Here is a 20,024-nt window from a genome sequence, read left to right as displayed (position 1 = left end):
GATTTTGCAGATGAATAAATACAATAATGTATGTCGTCCTTGATTCTGTTTTCCTTCGAAACAACAACTGGGCATGGTATTCTAGGGAAACCTGCCGCCAGATTACCACATAAGCCTCATTGACATCGGCCTGGTGCTGGAATACCTCATGGGAGGGGCCTATCGGTGCAATTACACTCGGAAAAGCTTCCGCACGCTGTACAACAATTTATTTGGACCAAAAAGGGTAAGCCTCAAAGGGGTCTATCCTCCTTCACAAGGATTTTCTCTGTTCCTACCCCTGCCCCCATTTATTGGAACTCTGTGTGCACAAGTAATGTTGAATTTGGCCTAATTCCACCTTGATCGTTTTCCCAGGAACCTAAATCCAGTTTATTGGAGCGAAGCATACGTTCAATGGCTTGCTTTTTTCCCTAAAGGAACATCAATAACAATCATGCAATTCCAAGAAGAAAATGAAACGGGATGGAACGTGCTGATTTAGGACTAGGCCAAGATTAGATGGTCACAAAGGGTTCGGATTGGGGTTCCCCCAAAGGGATGTCTCGAAACTTCCGTTGGAGCAGAACGCAGCAGTTTAGCTGCCAACCGGTGCAAGGGATTGGGACCACATGACACCTGCCCTGAAAGACCGCAGGGGCCGTCAGTTGCTTTCTAGGCTTGGTTCAGGGTGTGGATCTAAGCCCTAAATGGCTTAGGGCCTGGCTATTCAAGGGACTGACTGACTTGCTGCAAAGCATAGGAATGCGCCTTTTGGGATAACCACATGCCCGCATGGAAGTCCTTTCTCCTCTGTTGCCCCCAAACTGTGGGGCGGACTCTCTCAAGGAGTAGGATTGCCCCCTGCACTCAGTTTATGTCTACATGTGAAGGTTTAATTAAGATACACAAAACAAGACTGTTTTTCACAAATTGTTTGTTTGTTGTTCTTATTCGAAACATGCAGCCTAAAGCTCTTAAGCTTCTAGGGATGGAGGTAAGTTGGCTTTTTATTTTGTCTGTTGTTAAGTAAAGACCTGTCCCCCTTCCACATTTTCCACCTCTTAGTTTTAAGAGGCATGTAACTGACCTAGCTGTTCCCATGCTGGTACCTGTCTTAAAAGGGACCAAGGGCAAGCGGGAGAAACGAACTCCAACATGTTCCCGTAAGACAGAGCACCTTTAGTTGGCTTTCTTTATCAGCTGTCCCTGAACCCTCCTCTTGAAATCTGAAAGCGCTATTTCTGCTTGGATCAAACCTGCATAGATAGAAGTGACCCCAGCAGAATTAAGGGGTTTGCTCATCTTGAGCTCGGTTTGTCCTGCAGATCTGCTGTGTACCCCAATAGTCAGGAAATTCTGGCATCAGTCCTGGCAACAGAAATAACCCAGAATGCGTTCATTAGATCATGAACAATCAACACTTCGAGTGTTGCAGAATCTGTGCGTAGCAGAACTTTGGGTGGGTGGGAGGGGTGCTTTTTTCCATTTCTGTACCACCCACAGCCAAAGCTCCCTGGGTGGTTTACAAGCTGGAACTTTTTTATGGCACTCCTCAGCCAGAAAGTCTCCTGGAGCGGCAGTAAAACAAGACCACCCCTGCCTGCAGGCTTCCATGTCGCAGGGAAAAGGGGATGGGGAAGGGAGAGGAATATGCCTGGCGATCTTCAGTGGAGTGGTGGAAAAGCCCTGCCGGCTTCCCCCCTTGCCGCATTCTTTGAAATCCTCAGGCCCCCAGGATGATGGTAGGAGTCCGGACCCAGAGCGGGCCAAGGCCCAAACAACACCGCCCAGGGACAGTTTGGGTGGAAAATCCAGATCTCCCTCCCTACCTGTTCAGCCGCCTTAATGGAATGGGGCGGATGTATTTATCAGGAAGCCTGCCTCTGCAAGTCCTTCGATGTTATTGATCTCTTGCCATCTCTATCGCCCGTGTTTCAGGATTAGCTCATCCTTGGCAGGGGCGGTGCTACGAGGCTTGGGCAGGAGAACTGCCTCGCAGAGTTCCCCAGTCTGCTCTCCCTGGGACAGGGCACGAGGGCAGGAATGCTGCCTCAGCCTCCTGCAAGGTGCCTGAAGAAGGCAGGAAAGAGGCAACCGTTAATGCGCGTTTCGTGGAATACGCTCCCCAGAGAGGTTCGCCTGGCGCCAACGCTTTTTTCTTTTCAGCGCCAGGCAAAAACCTTTCCGTTCTCCCGTTATGTTAATGTTTAATTGGTTTGAATTGTGATTTCATTCTGGGCCATTTTTATCTGTGCTTGCTGTAAACCGTCCCAAGATGCAAGGAATGGGGCAGTCTATAAAAGCCTTAAATAAATATTCCAGGATAGCTGGCCACAAGGGGGCACACGAAAACACCGCAGCAAGTCTTAGTGGCGTATTGGAGCCGGGGCTTGGAAGAGCAGCGCCAGCGCCCTCTTTTGCACCCCACAGCTCCCCCGTCCCCTCCGAGCTCAGCTGCGCTCTTCACAACAAGTGGGGGAACGCGTTCCCGCCCCCAACGATGCATCGTACCGCGCGGTAATCACTGTTATACGTGACTGCAGGCTCATGAGTGCAGAAGGGAGCCGTCGTGCAAAGCCAGGTTCACGGCTGTTTTGCCCGCTTCTTCAGGGCCTGCTGACACAGGGGAAAGGATCTCCTCCTCATCGCCAGATGAGTCTTAGAAACATAGAATCATGGAAGAGGAGAGTTGGAAGGGGCCAGAAGGGACCAGACCAAGTCACACCACCCCACTCAGAGGCTGCCCAGTTTCTTCCTGAATGTCCCCAGTGTGGGAGAGCCCCCCACCTCTCCAGGCAGCTGGTCCCACTGCTGTATTGCTCTGGCAGAGAAGAAGCTTTTCCTGATGTCCAGCCTGAATCTGGCTTGTCGCAACTTGAATTGACTTGAGTTGCGTCAGTTTGCATGCACAGAAGGTGAATCGGAAAATTAGCCATGTATCCGTTCTTTTTCCCCCTCCCCGCAACTTGCCGGGCCCTTGGTGGGTGTGCACATCGCAAAAGCCGTGCCGTGCTCCCACCGCGTGTGGCGCTGACCGCTGGATGGAGGGAATCACGTGTCCTGACTCTGTTATGGCCCTCTCAACACTTCCGGCATCTGGGAATGTCGAACGAATTCAAGCTTGTAGGTGTCTTTGGAGCAATTGGGATAAAGGACAAGAAACGTTCCATCCACGGCTTGAAGTCGGCTCAAGTACAAATGGTTGTATCACAGTTAGGATCAGTTATGCCACGTAAATACCAAGCAGGGCGTGTTGCTCTGAAGACAGATAAGTGGCTTTGTGCCGTGCAAAGGCAGCCTCGGCAGCGCGGAGTTGTCTTTGAAGTCTCTTTGTCTTTCCTGACAATGGTGGTCCGCTGTACCAAGTCACTGGCGGGGGGGTGGATAGGAAGAGCCGAAAAGGGCCGCTGCTGGTCCACATCCAGAGAGGCGCTGCAGCACAGGCCCAGTGCCAGCTGCCGCCCAGGCGGAAGGCTCCCTCTGCGTGCTTCCTCCCGCAGACACGCCACTTCCACACCATCAGTGGCGCTCCCCACTTTCCCACCGCAGCCGCCGGCAAAGAGACGGCGAACAAGCAGGGGGCGCCCCCTCCTGTTGCCTGAACCAGCAGGCGGCTCAGATGGCTGCTGTGGGGACCGGAAGGCTGTTACCAGCGAGCGGCTGCTGGGGAATGGGCCCTCGCCATGCCCATCCTTGGCAATGGGGGCAAATACATGTACTTAGCCAAGGTACGAATGGGCCGTTTCCCTGGGCCCTTCCCATTCCTCTGCAAGCGGGCAATGCAGGCAGGCCGCGCGGCCCCCGGAAGGCTCCGAGCTCTTGTAGCTGGCCCTGCACTCGGCTCGTGGCCAGGCCTGTCCTCCCACGAGGGGCTTTGGCCATGCCCGCCGCCTGCTCCAAGAGGGGCAGGGAACGGCGCCTAAGCTGGCTGCCCAGCGCCGGAGGATGTGGTCAGGCAGGATTCCGTTGGAGGGTTCAGTGGTGTTCAGCTGTCTTCATCATTGCCGCTTGATGACCAGCACACCTGGAAAGTCTCCCCTTTCTTGGCGGTCTGGAAACGGATTTGAAGCTGGAATTCCCCCTTCAAGTCCTTAATTAGTGCTTATCCCAAAGACTCTTGCTCCCCTCTTCCTAGCTTCCTCCAGAGACTTTCTTCCACGTTGGCTCCTGTAATAAGACCTCCCCTCATCTTTTTTGTCCCTTTAGAAAATGGGGTGGGAATCCCCTTGTGGTGCCCTGCATAAGAAAGAGGAGCGGTTTTGTATTCCCAGGTGAACGTGCCATCTCATCTCCTGATCCCCTTTCCTCCTGCATGTGACTCTGCTCATTCTCTGCATGGCCTCTGAAAAGACTAATTCTGGTGTGCATGTTCTGGGTGCTTTCCAAGAGGTGCCCTTCGCTTCCCATTGCTGAGATATACTTTTGCTCTGAATTAAAAGAGGAGACACATTTTCACACCAGAAACAGTTTAATTTTCAAGTTTGTTAGAACGCCCCAGAATGGGAGCCATTGTTTGAATCAAGCCAGGGATGACATATAGACTGAGTCGTGGCTTGCTAAGAATGTCTTGGCCCTAGTAGAGTTCGGATGCAAAGAGGGGGCCAGGCCAAATCCCCGGTTCTTTCAGACGTGCAGTAAACAGCCCTCGCAATAAGGCAGGTCGCTCCGCTGCATCTCTCTGGATTTATTGGGCCTGCAACAGCTGATCACTCCCAAAGTTGGGCTACGGCCCAGCCTGGAAGGGCAGATCACGAACTCATGCAGAGGCCCCATGGGCAGCCCCCTCTGAAGGCAAACCGTTGTGTGGCATCTCTGCACAGAGCATGCTTGGGTGATTCAGGTGCAGTTGGGTCAGCAGAATTATCCCTGGACAAGGGCAAGAGCGGCCGGGGGACTGCACAGAGAGGAGCAGCTCAAAGGAGCAGACGAAATGTATTGCCTCCCCCTGTGGGAGCCCTGTAGCCACGTCTTCAGGGCATCACAGGGGATCCCAGCCACCTTTTGGGAATTCTGGGATCATTTAGATAACTGATATTCCGAAGATGTTATATTCCAGACTGGAGTTCAGGTGGGTTCCAGCTTTCAGTGAGGTCAGCAGGACTCCCCCAGGCGTCATCTGAATCGAGCAGGACTGACCCACCCACCCAGCATCGCTGGCTTAGCGCCTCTCCCATCTGCACAGCTGCAACAGCATGTGGCCTCATGCACAAGAGAGCAAGTCTTGCGAATTGGCAGGGGGGCTTTGCACGGAAGCACTGCAGTCCCCGGGAGAGGTCTCCCCTGTGCTAGGAATTAACGCACGTACTAATTTTGCATGCTGGTCCTTCCCGGCTCGCTCTGGGACCCCACGGCTAGGCGACAGCACGCAGCCTTTGCCTTAAGCATTTCCCCACGGCTCCCTGCCCCGGGCGTGCTTTGGCGGCAACCGTGGGGTTGCAAAGCGTAGCCCCGACATGACGCTAACACCACTGCGCTCCCCTAGGACGATGAGCCCCCAAGCAAAGGGAAGAAGAAAAAGAAGAAGAAGGAGGAGGAGATCGACATCGATGTGGATGATCCAGAGGTCAGCCGCTTCCAGTACCCGTTCCACGAGCTCATGGTGTGGGCCGTGCTGATGAAGCGGCAAAAGATGGCGCTCTTCCTCTGGCAGCGTGGAGAAGAAACCATGGCCAAGGCCCTGGTGGCCTGCAAGCTCTACAAAGCCATGGCCCATGAGTCCTCGGAGAGTGAGCTGGTGGACGACATCTCCCAGGACCTGGACAACAACTCCAAGTGAGTCGGCCGTGGCCCACTCAGTTATCTGGGGGAGCCAGGTGGCCAAGCTGCCTCCGCGGTCCTCTAATGGAAAGTGGCCGTCCTAAGTGGAGTTTGCTGGGGTCTGTTGTGAGAGGTTGGCAGAGCAGAAGCCCGGTAGGAAACCAGAAACATGACAGGATGTGCCTGACTGAAGAGATGTTTACCACGGCAGGGGTTTGGCGGCGCCCTCGCGGTTTCCGTCTCAGGCATCTCTGCTTCTTGCATGGCATGAGCGATGCTGTCTCTCTCCCAGGGATGTTAGACATGGGAGAGCAGGGGTCCTGGACCTCTTTGGGTCCGTTTGGGAATTTGAGAAGCCACTGCGGATCCCCCCGCCCTCCAAATCAGCTCCTGTGGAGGATGCGGCTGGTCGCAGAAGAGATGCCGAGCATCAGGCTACTCCAAGGAGGAGGCGAGCGGCAAGGTTGGAGGCCGGGCGCGAGCGGCACTAGCACAGCGGAGGAGCAGAGGAAGAGACGGAGGAGGGCGAAAGGCCAGGAGTGGGGAGAAAGTGTGACGTGATGGGGCTGGAAATAGAACAAAGCTGGGGATGGGAAGAGAGAGGTGCAGGAGCTGGGGAGCAGGAATGGAGAGGAGTAGCGAGGGAAGGGGGGAGAAGAAACAGAGCCAGGAGGGAGAGGTAGAGCGGGCAGAGACAACCGAACAGGCGTGGGTGGGATTGAACCGTCTTCTCCTGACTGCTTGAACCGGATCTGTACCGGATGCAGGGACAGGTGTGAACCATGTGAACCCTGAGCTTCCTCGGGGACATTACAACTTTGCAGCATCAGTTTTACACTCTGATATGCGTATTTCTAGCTTTAAATGTGCACCTGTGGAAATTCTGTGCTCATCCGGAGGGCCCTGTTTTGAAACATACAACAATCCCTTTCAGTTGTGGGATGACTCCCCAGAGAAGCGTCTGCAGGTGCGGAGCTTTTTTCTGCATCCAAAGAAGACTTTGCATCTGCTCTGATAGTTCAGCAGGTCTCCTAAGCTGATCTCAATCAACAATGTTTATGGATTTTCCTGCTTTGAAGTGGTTCCTTCTTTTATTCTGTTCTGTTCTTTACTGTTCTTGTTTTTATGCATCTCTTACTTTAATGTTTTTATTTGTTCCTTGTTAGCCACCTCAGGAGGTTTGCAAACTGAAGGGCAGTATATAAACACGATTTGTCTTTTCTTTTTAGTATTGGGGGGAAAACCCTTGCCTGCTTCATGTTTACGCACCATTGAAGGCAGCAGACTCCAATTAAAACCAAGCATAAAATGCAAGAAAATCTCCCCACCCCCAAAGCAATAATATCAGAGCGAACATACAGTGGATAAAGCTTATCTGTCTTGTTTCAAATTAAATAGCCAAATCCTTCTGTTGTCCATAAATCACCTTCTGCAGATGGAGCAGTTCAGCAATGCGATAAATCTGCGAATGCGAGTCCACCTGGACTGGAAGCAATCGCTCCAATTTGCTTTTCTACAAAGCAAATTGGAAAAGAAAAGCAAAACCACCATGCAAATGTGGGTTACTGCTTGGGTTATTCTGTAAACTGTGAGCCGCCCCGAGGCTCTGTTGCGATGGGGGCGGCATAAAAATGTTTTCAATCAATAAATAAACACACTGGGTTTTGTCTTTCCAGCTTGCCCTTAAACTGTACTGTCTGTTAGCTGATTCCTGTATGTGCCCACCTGTCCCTGGAGATCTGAGGCAGAGGGACTTCTCCGGGAGCCCTCTTTGAAGGAAATTAATGGGGGTACCCAGAGAAGGGCCTTTTCAGCAACGGCACCCTGACTGTGGAACATGGACTTTGGTTTGCCTGGCACCGTCGCTTTATTCTTTTCAGCGTCAGGCAAAGACCTTTTTATTTTCCCAATATTTTAACAGTCAATTGGTTTTTTTCCAATTTTATCATTATTTATCAGATGCAGTGTGTTGTTTGTTATATATGGTTGCTTTGGGTTTTTTGTTTTTGTTTTGTAAGCTGTCCAGAGACTTTAGTATTGGACGGCATATAAAAAATAAAAAGAGCCAAATACATCAGTACATACATAAATAAGTATTATTTCTTGCTTCTTTCTTTGCCCAGAGATTTTGGCCAACTGGCTGTGGAACTCCTGGATCAGTCCTACAAGCACGATGAGCAGGTGGCCATGAAGCTCTTGACGTACGAACTGAAAAACTGGAGTAACTCCACCTGTTTGAAACTCGCCGTGGCTGCTAAACACCGGGATTTCATTGCGCACACGTGCAGCCAGATGCTGCTGACTGACATGTGGATGGGGAGGTTGCGCATGCGGAAGAACCCGGGCCTTAAGGTAACCACCGGTTCCCGCAGGGCAGGCATGCTCGCTTGCTTGCTTGCTTGCTTGCTTGCTGCAGGGCCAAGCAACATGCATTTTAATCCCATAGCGGGCTTCGCTTTGGGCTTCACCTTGGCTCCTGCATGGGCAAAGCATAGCATTTATCTCCTCCAACATGCTTTGGGAGACTCTTCCTTGTGTTTTGCATCCACCTGAAGCTACGTTGGTGGCTGGGAAGAGCAGGGCCTTTTTGGTGGTGGGCACTTCTTTGTAGAATTCATTCCCTGGGGAGGTCCAGTCTAGCGCCTTTTCTAGTAGCAGACAAGAACGACTGCACAGATCACCACCGTCTCGTGTTCTTCGGCCCTGAGTTACCATTTCTGCCAGTTTGGTCTTTCGAAAGTACATTTGCTGGGCACTGAGCCGACCCTCCTCTTCTTGCACAGGTTATCATGGGGATCCTGTTTCCTCCCACCATCCTGTTCCTGGAGTTCCGCACCCAGGATGACTATTCCTATCAAACATCCAAGGAAAATGAAGTCGGCAAAGAAAAAGAGGAAGAAAATGCGGTCAGTGTTGTCTTTTCCGAGAACTGCCTTTGTACCTGACAATGCAGCTCCACGTTTTCCCAGTTCCGCGCTCTCTTCCCTGCCACCCCAGCATGGTGCTGAAGGTTTCCTCATTGGGATTCCCACTTCCCCTCCCAAACTTGGTGCCCCATGTCCATTCCCGTCCATTGTCACCCTACCACGACTGGCCCACACATGTGTATGCCCAGGAGGTTGCCGGAGAAGGGGAGACACTTACTTTCTCAAAGATGAAGTCTTTGCACAGTCCCCTTTCTGTACAGCTGCCCATTCACTTCTTTTGCCCCATTGTTATTTCTGGTCAAACAGGTTTTGCAGGTTTTTGAAGTGCTGCAGAAACCTATACAACCTGTTTGACTAGAGATAATAGGAGGACAAACAAAATGTGCTGTAAGCAATGAGAGTTTTGGTATGCCTGATAGTTGTTAGAAGGGACGGGACAGGACAGGACAGGACGGGGAGCACTTATCTCCTTTCAGCCATTCCCCCCCCCCGCCGCCTCCATTTTTTTCCTCCCGAGCTCTGCATGAATGGAAGCCCTCAAGAGCCCCTCGTCTGTGATATTAAGCTGCCTGGTGGCTTCTTTGCCTTTCAGGATGCAAATGCCGACACCAGTTCCCGAAAGGGCGATGAGGAGGACGGGAACAAAAAGCAGCGCAGCCTTCCCATTGGAACAAAGATCTACGAGTTCTATAATGCGCCCATCGTGAAGTTCTGGTTTTACACAGTAAGGGGGAAATGGCGTCCATTCTTTTGTGAGGGCTGCATGTCCAGTACCTCTTCCCAGTGCAACAAGCTGTCAGGACCTCCCTTGGAAGCCCTCCACAGTTCCTGCAGCACCCAACCCTTCCGGAAAGCGAGATTTGGGGTTGGGGGGAGAGAGAAGGGCTAGCAAGGAGCTCAGCTGGGACCGACTGCCATTTGAGTCCTCCCCTCTCAGAACCGGCTGCATGTGAGGGAGAGGCGAGATGCAGGCGTTCCTCCGTTGGCCCGGCACAGATCCCTGGACCTTCAGCTTCTCTCTCCCAGAAAAGCTTTCCCCGCTTCTGCATCGTGCCTGCTGAGGTCCACATCATGGGCTCTGGTCGCCTACTGCGGCTATGCCATTCCCAGATATATCCGTTCATCACAGACCCGGCGCATGCATGTGTGGTCAGGGGGTGACCCGTGGCTTCAAAGACTTCCCCCAAACGCTTTTGCATCGTCCTGGGAATAAATTTGCAGACAACAGCGGCTGCATTTGGTTGGCTCATCCAGCCTGGTGGCTGTTTGGGTAGCAAAGCAGTTGTAGATCTGAGGCCCAGAGGCCCAGAGGGATAGTCCTCCTTTAAATAAACAAATAAATAAAATTCATCCTGTTGGGGGGTGCACCACCTCACTTCTTTTTATCCAGTTTTTAACTCTGGGAATGTAAGTGTTGGGAGCACAGTAAAACTACATGCAACCCACCTGGGGCAGAATCAGCTTGGAGAAGAGTTAGAAACACAGAAACGGAGTGAGTCAGAAGGGGCCTCCTGGGCCGTCTAGTCTGACCCCCAGCTCCACTCATGACATGCCTACCATGTGCATGTCAAGATGATGAAGCAGAGATGGCATGACGGTCTTTGAAGATCGTGTAGAAGATGGCTTGCTCTCTGTTCCTCCCCAGGCCAGGAATAGAAGGTGGAGATGGCTGGGGAGCAGATTGTGGCTAAATTTGGGGAGCAGCTTCCCCGCGATAAAAGCTGATGGAAGAAGCTGGAGGCCTTCCCTTCACAGGCGTTATTTAAGGCTGGGTCTGCCAGGGATGCAGGACATGAACTGGATGACTTGCGAGGTCCCTCCCACAAGCACCGAAACGGTGGTCCAAGTCTCTTCTCTCTGTTTCCAGATTTCCTACCTGGGCTACTTAATGCTCTTTAATTATATCATCCTGGTGCGGATGAAGCGCTGGCCCTCCATCCAGGAATGGGTTGTCATCTCGTACATAGTCACCCTGGCTTTGGAGAAAGTAAGAGAGGTAAGTGAGAGCCAGAGGGGGGCAGTGGGTGGGACTGGGACTCCGGGTTCGAGTCCCCGCTCAGCCTTGGAGCCCACTGGGCACCTTTGGGCAGGTCACAGACTCTCAGCCCAGCCTACCTCACAGGGGTGTTGTTGCAAGGCGAAGACTGAGAGCCGGGAGAGGAGAGTGACGCAAGCTGCTCTGAGTTCTTTAAAAAGAAAAAAGCAGGATATAAGTCTGATAAATAAATACCTAAGCGACAGCCGCTGTTCTTGGGAACAGTGTCGTTCTGAACCCATGCCAGGAAAAGCGAGGAGAGCACTGAGGGATGCAGATGTTCCTTTTCCTGTGTGTTCCCACCATCCGCTTCTTTGCTGGGGGATGTGGAGTCAAAGGCGGGCCTTGAGGCAAAAGGAGAGGGGACATCGGGTTTCTGGCTCACCCCTGTGATGCGCAGTGCTGTCTTGTACTCTCTTACTCTTGCCAAAAGGAACGCCTTCTTCCATATTTGCCCTCCCACCCCCTGAGATCGGCAGCAGAGACCCATCTCCGGGAACCCTCCATGGAAGACGTTAGGAGGCAGAGCACCTGGAGCAGGGCCTTCTCTGCGGTGGCGCCCCATCTATGGAATGCGCTCCCCAGAGAGGTCCGCCTGGCGCCGTCGTTATTTGTTTTTCGGCACCAGGCTAAGACCTTTCTATTTCAACAATATTTGAACAATTTTTAATATCATCTAAAGGTTTTAATTTGCAGCCAGGGTGAATCTGGATTTTAATTGCACTACTTGTATTATGTTTATTTATTGTATGTAAGCCGTCCCGAGGCTCATGCGATGGGACGGCATACAAACATTCTAACTAACGAACTAACTCGAAAGCAAGTACTCCAGGTACTCAAGAGGACCCACTGAGTCCTCCGAGGCTCGCCTCCAGGGATGGCCACTTAGTCCTGCAAGGAAGACAGGAAATGCTCGTGCAGTTGGTAAGGTACGGTAGGAAAGGAAAGGAAAACAGCAGACAAGCCAGAGGTGTGATGCAGCAGGTCAGGAGTTGGTCTCAAATGGCAGGCCGGGGCCGGGGCTCCCACCCTGCGGACCTTGCAGGCGCCTGCCACCTCCACCTCCTCCACTCCTCGGGGTTCATCTCGCCCTGAGCCCGGTCCTCAGGCAAAAGGTCCCCTTTGGGTCAGTCTGAAACTTCACCAGCCTCTTTCCTTACGTGGCATCGAAACCGGACCACGCCGACCTCCTCTGTCTCCCCACCTCCACGCCCCCGCCCCGTTGCCGTGTTTCCAGATTTTGATGTCTGAGCCAGGCAAACTCAGCCAGAAGATTAAAGTGTGGCTGCAGGAATATTGGAACATCACCGACTTGGTCGCCATCTCTGTCTTCATGATCGGGGCCGTTCTCCGATTGCAAAACCAGCCTTACATGGGCTACGGAAGAGTGATCTACTGTGTGGATATTATTTTCTGGTACATCCGAGTGCTGGACATCTTCGGGGTGAACAAATACTTGGGACCCTACGTCATGATGATTGGGAAGATGGTAAGTCACTGCAAGCTCGAAGTGAGGGAGAAGACCAGTGTTAAATGTTACTCTTATTCTTATCCTCCTCATCAACAACCACAATGATAGTATAAAATTAAATTATAATTAATACTGTTGATGATGATGGAAAATAAAAAGGGAAAGGGGAAAAGGGAAATAAAAGGGAAATAAAAAGGTATAGAAATGAAATCAACAACAAAACAGTATTGATAATAATAATATAATTTTATATTGTTGTTGATGATGTTTTCATTTCTATACCTTTTTATTTTCCCATCATTTTAATGTGTAGATGATTTTAACTGGGGTTTTATTATCTTAGTTGGATGCTGTATTGCTTTGTTTATTTTATTTGTTTTCATTGTGAGCCATCCCGAGATGCTAGTGGTGGATGGGTTAGAAAAGCTTTAAATACATACATACATACAAACATACATACATGCATACATACCCCCTGTAGCTGAAGCGCTCTGGGCAGTTTACAACCAAATATAAAAGCCATAAAATACAAAGCAGCTATCGGAGAGATGCAGAGGAGAAATATAGCCTGGGGTCACATGCAGTGGTCCAAAATATCTTGGGCTCAGGCCCACAGGGACAAAAAATGTAGAAATCCGCATGCGAAGCACCTGTCTGGAAGGGGGAAGGGCCCTCTATCACAGCGCTGCCGCGCGGTGGAGGTCTCCAGGCGTTCTGTGGGTCCGCACCTCCCTGGATCACTCCGGGAGCTCCCCGGTCCCACGGATGCGGCTTGCGTGGGCCGCCTCTGCTCGTTCAGCCCTGCACCCCGACACATCCGCGAGATTGGCCTGAGTGCTTGCTCGGGACTCTCCCCCTCTGCAGATGATTGATATGCTGTACTTTGTGGTGATTATGCTGGTGGTGCTGATGAGCTTTGGAGTTGCGCGCCAGGCCATCCTGCATCCCGACGAGGAGCCGTCCTGGCGGCTGGCCCGGAACATCTTCTACGTGCCCTACTGGATGATCTACGGAGAGGTCTTTGCAGACCAGATAGACCGTAAGAGCAGACTTCATAGTAAGATTCTGTTTCCTGTTTCTGAGGCAGATGATCAACCCCAAATGAAGCAACATGCCTATTTTGATTTGGAATAGGCATCGCTCTGTGTGCTTCCCCTGCATTTTCACCTTTGTGATTATCTTCCTCAAAAGAGACATCCTCTTTGAATGGTTTCCTTGGTCTTGCAAGTTAAAAAGAAAGATTTTTCCCTTTGTATACCTCAAAACCTGTTCCTTGCATCCCCTTCCTGAAGAAAATATAAATATTGGCCACAGTCTCTCTACAAAAAGGCCTGACTTCAGACAGAGCACGTGAGCTCCTTCTATAAACTTCTGTAAGACTTCACAAGAGGCATTGCGGGGAAACAAACCTTTCCACCATCACCCAGAGCGTGGCTTCACCACGACTTTTTGGTTCCAAGCAGGGGGAAGAACTGGTTGCAAACAGGCAGCTTTCAGGAAAGCAAAGCCCGCTTTTCGAGGGCAAAACACCAGCTGTCCTATGAAAACTGCCTTTTGTCGCACAATAAAACGATTCCTAAGCAAGCCACAAAAGCATTTCTTCCTTGGGAGTACCTGTGCTTGTTTTTCTAGAAGGGTGGTTCAAAAATCGCTTGCATTGTGTGTGAAAGAAACGTTGGCATGACTGAATGGGTCTGCGTACTGCAGGTTTCTTTAAACAACATCATGGAGATGCAAGAGAGCATTCCCCTTTTCTACTGGATGCATAATTCAACTTTCTGAAACTTGCAGTTAAAAATAAGAGCGCTAGCATGCATTGTTTTACAGGACAGGGCTGGACTGGCTCAAATCTTTACGGGCTGCCGCCACTCCTGTGGTCCTGCTCATGCGCTGCACACCACAGGGTGCTGGCCGAAGCCCGAGATTTTTATCTGGGAATTCTTGGCCAAGAGGCATTCCCAGGACTGTGTTTCCCACCAGCAGTGAGCATTCCCAGGATGGCTGCCCCGTTCACCTTGTGTGATTCTTTTTGTGGTGTTTTGTGCTCGTGGTGAGAATCGGCCCATGTCATCCTTACATAATCAAAATACTCTGAATATTTTACATGATCATCTGCCGGCTGCCTTCGTAATTCTCTTTTGATTGCCACAAACGTGCCGCCATACATAATGGTTTTGGAAAGACAAAGAGGAAACGGAATTGCAGGGCATTCTGGAATCCTGACAGAGCCATTGTTTCGGCTCGTATGTCTTGCCTGTTATAATATTTAAAGGTCTTATCTTTCTCTGGCAGCCAAAGAGCTATGATACTGTCAGTTGCGCACTTTCCTTTCTGATGATTCTTTTGTTCTTTCCCCTCCCCTCCTTTTCCCGCTTTTTATTATTTGTGTTTTGTTTTGTTCTTTGCTTTCGGAACGCCGCGTAGTCTATGCCATGGAAATTAATCGTAAGTCTTTGTGGGAAGCTGATAAATTAATTCCAGGTTTTTGTGGGTCCCTACACGGAAGAGTGAGGTTTATCTCTTCCATAAAGCACAGCACATGCCAAAACCCACACGCTTTGAGAATGGCTGCTTTCGCCCTTCTCTGCCCCTGAAATCCACAGCCCAGAACACTGAGTGGGCAGACCGAAGGCTCGTGATAAGCCCAAGACAAATGGTAGATCAGGTGGTGATTCTGTGCCTGGATTGTCCTTTAGACCACAGCGTCAGGTCTGAATGCCCCCCACCTGCAGCTGCCTCCTCCTGAGTCCCCCACTGGAAGGAGGAGCCTTGAATGGGGCTGCATCACCCAGGACCAAGGTACCCCGCAGCTCATCCTGACCGCAAGGCCCACTCCCTGGATATCCACCCCAGGAGCAAACGATCTGCCCTGAAGCACCTCCATGTTCCCCAGGTGTTGAGCACCCATTTGCTGGACAATCATTATAATCCACATGGAGCCAAGCTGAAGATCTTGCACGTGTTATGAAGACGATCTCCTTGCACATAGAAAGCTAGATGGCAGGGCAAAGGCAGCCTGTAGAATGACAGGCTAGTTTTCCATGTGTGGGGTGCACTGGAAGATTTTTGGTGTACTGGTAGGGGAGCCTTCAAACGTGCAGTTTCCCACCCATGCCTGAAGTTACGTAGACAAGAGACAGGTTTATCTCATGATCCATTGTCTGTCTCACCCTTCCACAACCAGGAGGTTTGGGCTCATATGTAAACTTTGCTCACTCTTAAAGCAGACTTCCCCAGCCTGGGCTCTCCAGATGCGTGGGCCTGCAGCTCCCATGACTCTGAGCCAGAGTGGCTTTGAAATCCAGTTAGCTGCCTGCCTTCTGGCTTTTCTGGCTCTAAGATAAAGGAGCATCTCCTTCCATATGTGGCTGCCCACCCCTTAAGATCTGCGGCAGAGTCCCTCCTCTGGGAGCCCTCCTTGAAGGAGATTGGAAGGGTGACTACCCGGAGAAGGGCCTTCTCTGTGGTGGCACCCCAGTTACGAAATACGCTCCCCAGAGAGGTTCGCCTGGTGCTGTCACTTCATTCTTTTCAGTGCCAGGCCAAATCCTTTTTATTTTCCCAATGTTTTAAGGTCTGACTGTTTTTAATATGGGTTTTATTGTTGACTGATTAAGAATTTGATTAGGATGCTGTGTTTTATTTTATTTTGTCTTATTGTTGAACCATCCCAAGACTACGGTAAGGAATGGTCTAAAAAAGTGTTAAATAAAAATATAATATAATATAATATAATATAATATAATATAATATAATATAATATTCTAAGACCTATAATAAAAGAGGTGCGCCTCGGCCGTTTGCTGATGAGCTGGGAAGCCAGTCTTGCCCAGCTGATGCAACGCTCCGTACACAAGAGGCGCTTGACCCGACCCGGAGCCCAGAGGTCCTCCCGCTGCGGCCCCGTTCCCCCAGCTCCGGCACAGTCCAGGCATTGCCCGACTCAGCCCAGGCCCCTGGGGGCCGCTGTGGTTGCCATCCAAAGAGGAGGCCGTTTGGGCGAATCCTCCCCGGGGGGGCGGGTGTTCCAGAGCCCCACTGAAGAGGATGCTTATGGGGCATTGAGGTTGGGGTCGCAAGAGCCTCAGGCCAGGCCCACAGGGATACGGAGCACGGTGTGTGCCGCCGTTTGGAAAACCGATGCCCTCTCGCCCTTAGCTCCTTGCGGGGACAACCTCTACGACGAAGACGGGAAGCGGCTGCCTCCGTGCATCCCCGGGGCCTGGCTGACGCCCGCCATCATGGCCTGCTACCTGCTGGTGGCCAACATCCTGCTGGTCAACCTGCTGATCGCCGTCTTCAAGTGAGTGCTCCTCCCCCTCGTTTGCCCCCCTGCCCGGAGCGAAGCGGCGTGGCGTTCAGGCCGGCTTCTTCCTGCTGAAGCGAGGAGAGGGTAGCGACGGGGCTGCTTAGATTGCCTCCTGTTGAACCTCGTGTCTCATCGGCTCGCTCGCCTTTGAACGCTGCGGCAGGGATAGCCAAGGAGGCTCACCTCTGCCCCTCGGTCGCACCTTTTCCTCTTGCTGCCCACGTCCAAAGTCGGAGTGTGGAGGGTACAGGCTCGCCACCGTCCCACGCACGCTCGGTGCCACGCTTTGCCTTCACAACCTCGCAGCTGCACTGGAAGGGGAAGGCGAAAGGGAAGTGTGCCAACGCGGAAAGGAGGCTTGCTCTGGGAAACGATGGTTTGGCGATCCATCTGAATGGCCCAGTGGGCGTGAAATGCCTTCAAGGGCTGTATAAAACGCCCGGTGTTATTTGCAGTCCAAAATTAGTTTCTTGAAAGGCACCAAGTGTGTTCCAGGTTAACAGCAAAAACCTTGGTGCTCAGAGAAACACAGTCTCATCTCGTGGATCCATTGTTTATTCGTTCCCCAGATGGTTTGTGTGAACAATATTTGGTTGTTGCTTTTGAAGTGTGTGTGTGGGGGGGGGGGGGGAGAGGGAGAGCTCGCGCTCTCTCTCTCCCTCCCTCCCTCTCTCTCTCTCTCCACACACACACACACACACACACACACACAGACACCCCTTGAATGAGATTTGCCAATCCTGCTATTTAGGTCAAGCTGATCCACATTTTAAAAAGCGAGACAGTGCAAAGCTTCTGGGAGCTTTGATACTACAAAGAACCTTTCATAGCTGGAATGCTTCATGTCACATGCAGTGCCAGGGATGTGCTGCTAGCAATGCTCCACCCGGGCCGTGCTTCAGACAACCAGCTCGACCAGAAACGATATTTTGCAGAGATTCTGCCTGCAGCTGCCGCTAGCCTATCCATGCCGCCCAAGCAACTCTCCGGCCGCTCTCCGGGCAGCCTCGGCAGTGCCGACCCAAGCAGGGGACACACCAGCTCCTACAACTGCCCGGCAGCCCTTTCCCCACCCCACAGCCACCATGCCCCGCAGCTGATTCCGCAGCTCATTCAGTTGCATTGTGGGCAGTTCTTCTGGCCATGTGCAGACTTCCTCTTTAGATGCTCCTAAGAGAGGTGAAGGTGGTGTGATGCAGCCGCCCCTGCTTGGGGTGCACACGCTGCACGGATCCCATCAAACAGGCACCGTTCTTGTTGAAAGCTGAAAAACAAAGCCCCCGATCCACCTCATGCACCCGTGCGCCCCCTCCAGACTCCGAGAACACCTGTCTCCCACCTTAGCACGCCTGGAAGCAGAGCGTCATCCTTCCCATGTAGATGGTGGTGGAGTGGAGGGTCTGCATCCCTGGCAGGTCAGCAGCCTCCCCGGCTGAAAGGCTTGGCCACTCCTCCTGTGAAAAACACGCCGTGTTTTTTTTAGCCAGAAAGCATAACGGGACAAAATAACCGTGTGCGCGCTCGTGCGTTGACAGAGATGCTTGCATACCCCTCCGGCAGCACTGCCTGTTTGTATCCCCTCCTTTGCTCTGGTTTTCCGCTGCAAAGCTGCTGATATTCAGGGCTGCCCACGGGGCGTCCTTCTGGGACTGTCCTGCGCAGCTTCAGCTCAGCTTCCCAGGCCAGTCTCGGGGAGGGGGGACCGCCTACGCAGCCCCGCCTGGCTGGCCACCTGGGGAAAGAGCCGCGCACGTCGCGCTCAGGTCCCCTAGCTGGAGCTGCTGCCGGGCTCCGTGGGGGCGAGGCTTGACTCCCGAGGCGTGTCTCTTGCAGCAACACCTTCTTCGAAGTCAAGTCCATCTCCAACCAAGTCTGGAAGTTCCAGCGGTACCAGCTGATCATGACCTTCCACGACCGGCCGGTGCTTCCCCCGCCCATGATCATCTTCAGCCACCTGTACATCATCATCGTCCGCCTCTGCTGCCACTGCAAGAAGCGAAGAGAAGGCGACCAAGATGAGCGAGACCGAGGGCTGAGTAGGAGAAGGGGCCTCTGTGGGCGCGGGTCCCGATGAGCCCCCATCCCCGGGCCAGCTCCCGAAAGCAGGAAACCAGCAGATCAGGGAGCGGGCTGGGTTTGCACCTTCCCCATCATCTAGCTTTTACTTCCAAGGATGAACTCTATTATATATTTCTTTTCTAGCACTGTTCCCCATTAGACTAATTCCCAATACAATACTCCAATTTAGCCCATACGCAGCTCACCCGTAGTTGTGAAATCCTGTGGCCAGGACTCACCCTAGCAGTTTAGATCAGTGTTCTCCAACATGGTGGCCTGCAGAGGCATTTGGACCGCGGCTCCCAGAATTCCCACCCAGCAGGGCCATTGACTGGGAATGTTGGGCGTTGCAGTCCAAACGTGTCTGGAAGGCTCAGGGTTGGGAAAGGCTGGGTTAGATGGTTCCCCCCGTATGGGAAGGGCTGGACCAGCTCCACCCTTCCCTCCCATACTGCGTAGAACTGTCTTTTCCTCACCATGCTACTCCGAATCTTTCCTGTGGTCCCAGAGGCAGCATGAATGCAGATCGTCAAGGGGAACCTTGCAGCTATTAACGCAGAACTCTCCATCAGCACTAAATCTCGGGGGCTGTGCTTTAGGTCACCCAAGATGACAGTTGTTGGGATTAAGTGCAACTCCGAGCCAGTAGTAACTTCTTACAATATTTCTTAACAGGATTACATTGCTCTCATATGTAGCCAAAGGTTCCTCTGCTGTTACACCTCCAGCACATAGCTGTTACCACTGGGAATGTCTTATTGTTCCTGGTTTTAAATATATGCATAATATATGTTCTGTTTATATATAAATTCTCTCTCTATATAAACAGAATTTGTCTCTAAATTCATATCTAGTACAGTTCCACAAATCTTTTACCAGGCACAATTCCACTACACTTTCAAGTTCTGTTAAATTCTTCCCCTGGCTTTTATTTAGTAATCTCAGCTCCATGATGGCATATATCCGTCAATATCTTATATACTTTGGACAATATTCCTTTCTGTATGTTGAAGTCCAATAACTTCTCAAGAGAAGCATGAGGCCGAGCCATGTCTAGTGGCTTCTGGAATATGACTTCTAATTTGCAAGTCATCAAAATGGGGAATGTGCACAATAACTCTTCTCTGTGCCATTTGGGCATATGAAAAAAATTACTATCTGAGAAATAGAAGTTTGAGGTATTTCCAACTTGCTTGCAGACCCTCAGACCTGGGTACCCAGTTCTCCTGCTGTCTCCAACCTGAAGCTATCGAGTCCTGGGGCAAAGGATGCTTTTGACTGCAGGGCGAAATTTGGAAATTGCATTCCTCACCTGCTAATGTTCTTGCCCGACTTTGCCCTGGCTGCAGCCGGGCCTTAGTTGGCCTGACAAAGCACTGCAGGTTGGATTGTGTGCCCCTAGACAACCCTCGATAAGGCGCTTTGAGATGGCAACTTCGGCAAGAGGGGATGGGCAGTTGGCGAGCTTTGGCAGGTGCCCATTTG

The 20,024-nt window shown here is 51.6% G+C and overlaps 1 protein-coding gene across 1 annotated transcript in view; it reads left to right on the top strand.

Moving 5' to 3' along the window:
- The window catches only part of TRPM1 (transient receptor potential cation channel subfamily M member 1), a 45,050-nt gene that overhangs the window by 17,061 nt on the left and 7,965 nt on the right, over positions 1 to 20,024 (top strand). Inside the window, exons 12-23 of the mRNA XM_044438953.1 lie at positions 86 to 226; positions 947 to 976; positions 5,465 to 5,754; positions 7,863 to 8,091; positions 8,523 to 8,645; positions 9,259 to 9,390; positions 10,534 to 10,662; positions 11,939 to 12,190; positions 13,037 to 13,211; positions 14,597 to 14,617; positions 16,331 to 16,475; positions 18,315 to 18,517. Of these exons, the coding sequence (XP_044294888.1) occupies positions 86 to 226; positions 947 to 976; positions 5,465 to 5,754; positions 7,863 to 8,091; positions 8,523 to 8,645; positions 9,259 to 9,390; positions 10,534 to 10,662; positions 11,939 to 12,190; positions 13,037 to 13,211; positions 14,597 to 14,617; positions 16,331 to 16,475; positions 18,315 to 18,517 (1,870 nt within the window). The remainder of the gene's footprint in view (positions 1 to 85; positions 227 to 946; positions 977 to 5,464; positions 5,755 to 7,862; positions 8,092 to 8,522; positions 8,646 to 9,258; positions 9,391 to 10,533; positions 10,663 to 11,938; positions 12,191 to 13,036; positions 13,212 to 14,596; positions 14,618 to 16,330; positions 16,476 to 18,314; positions 18,518 to 20,024) is intronic.

This window comes from Varanus komodoensis, unplaced genomic scaffold (genome assembly GCF_004798865.1).
Source record: "Varanus komodoensis strain SLA01 unplaced genomic scaffold, ASM479886v1 scaffold33, whole genome shotgun sequence".
Lineage (NCBI taxonomy): Eukaryota > Metazoa > Chordata > Lepidosauria > Squamata > Varanidae > Varanus > Varanus komodoensis.
Note: the sequence above shows the minus strand (reverse complement) of the source record. Positions and strands in the feature narration are given on the sequence as shown.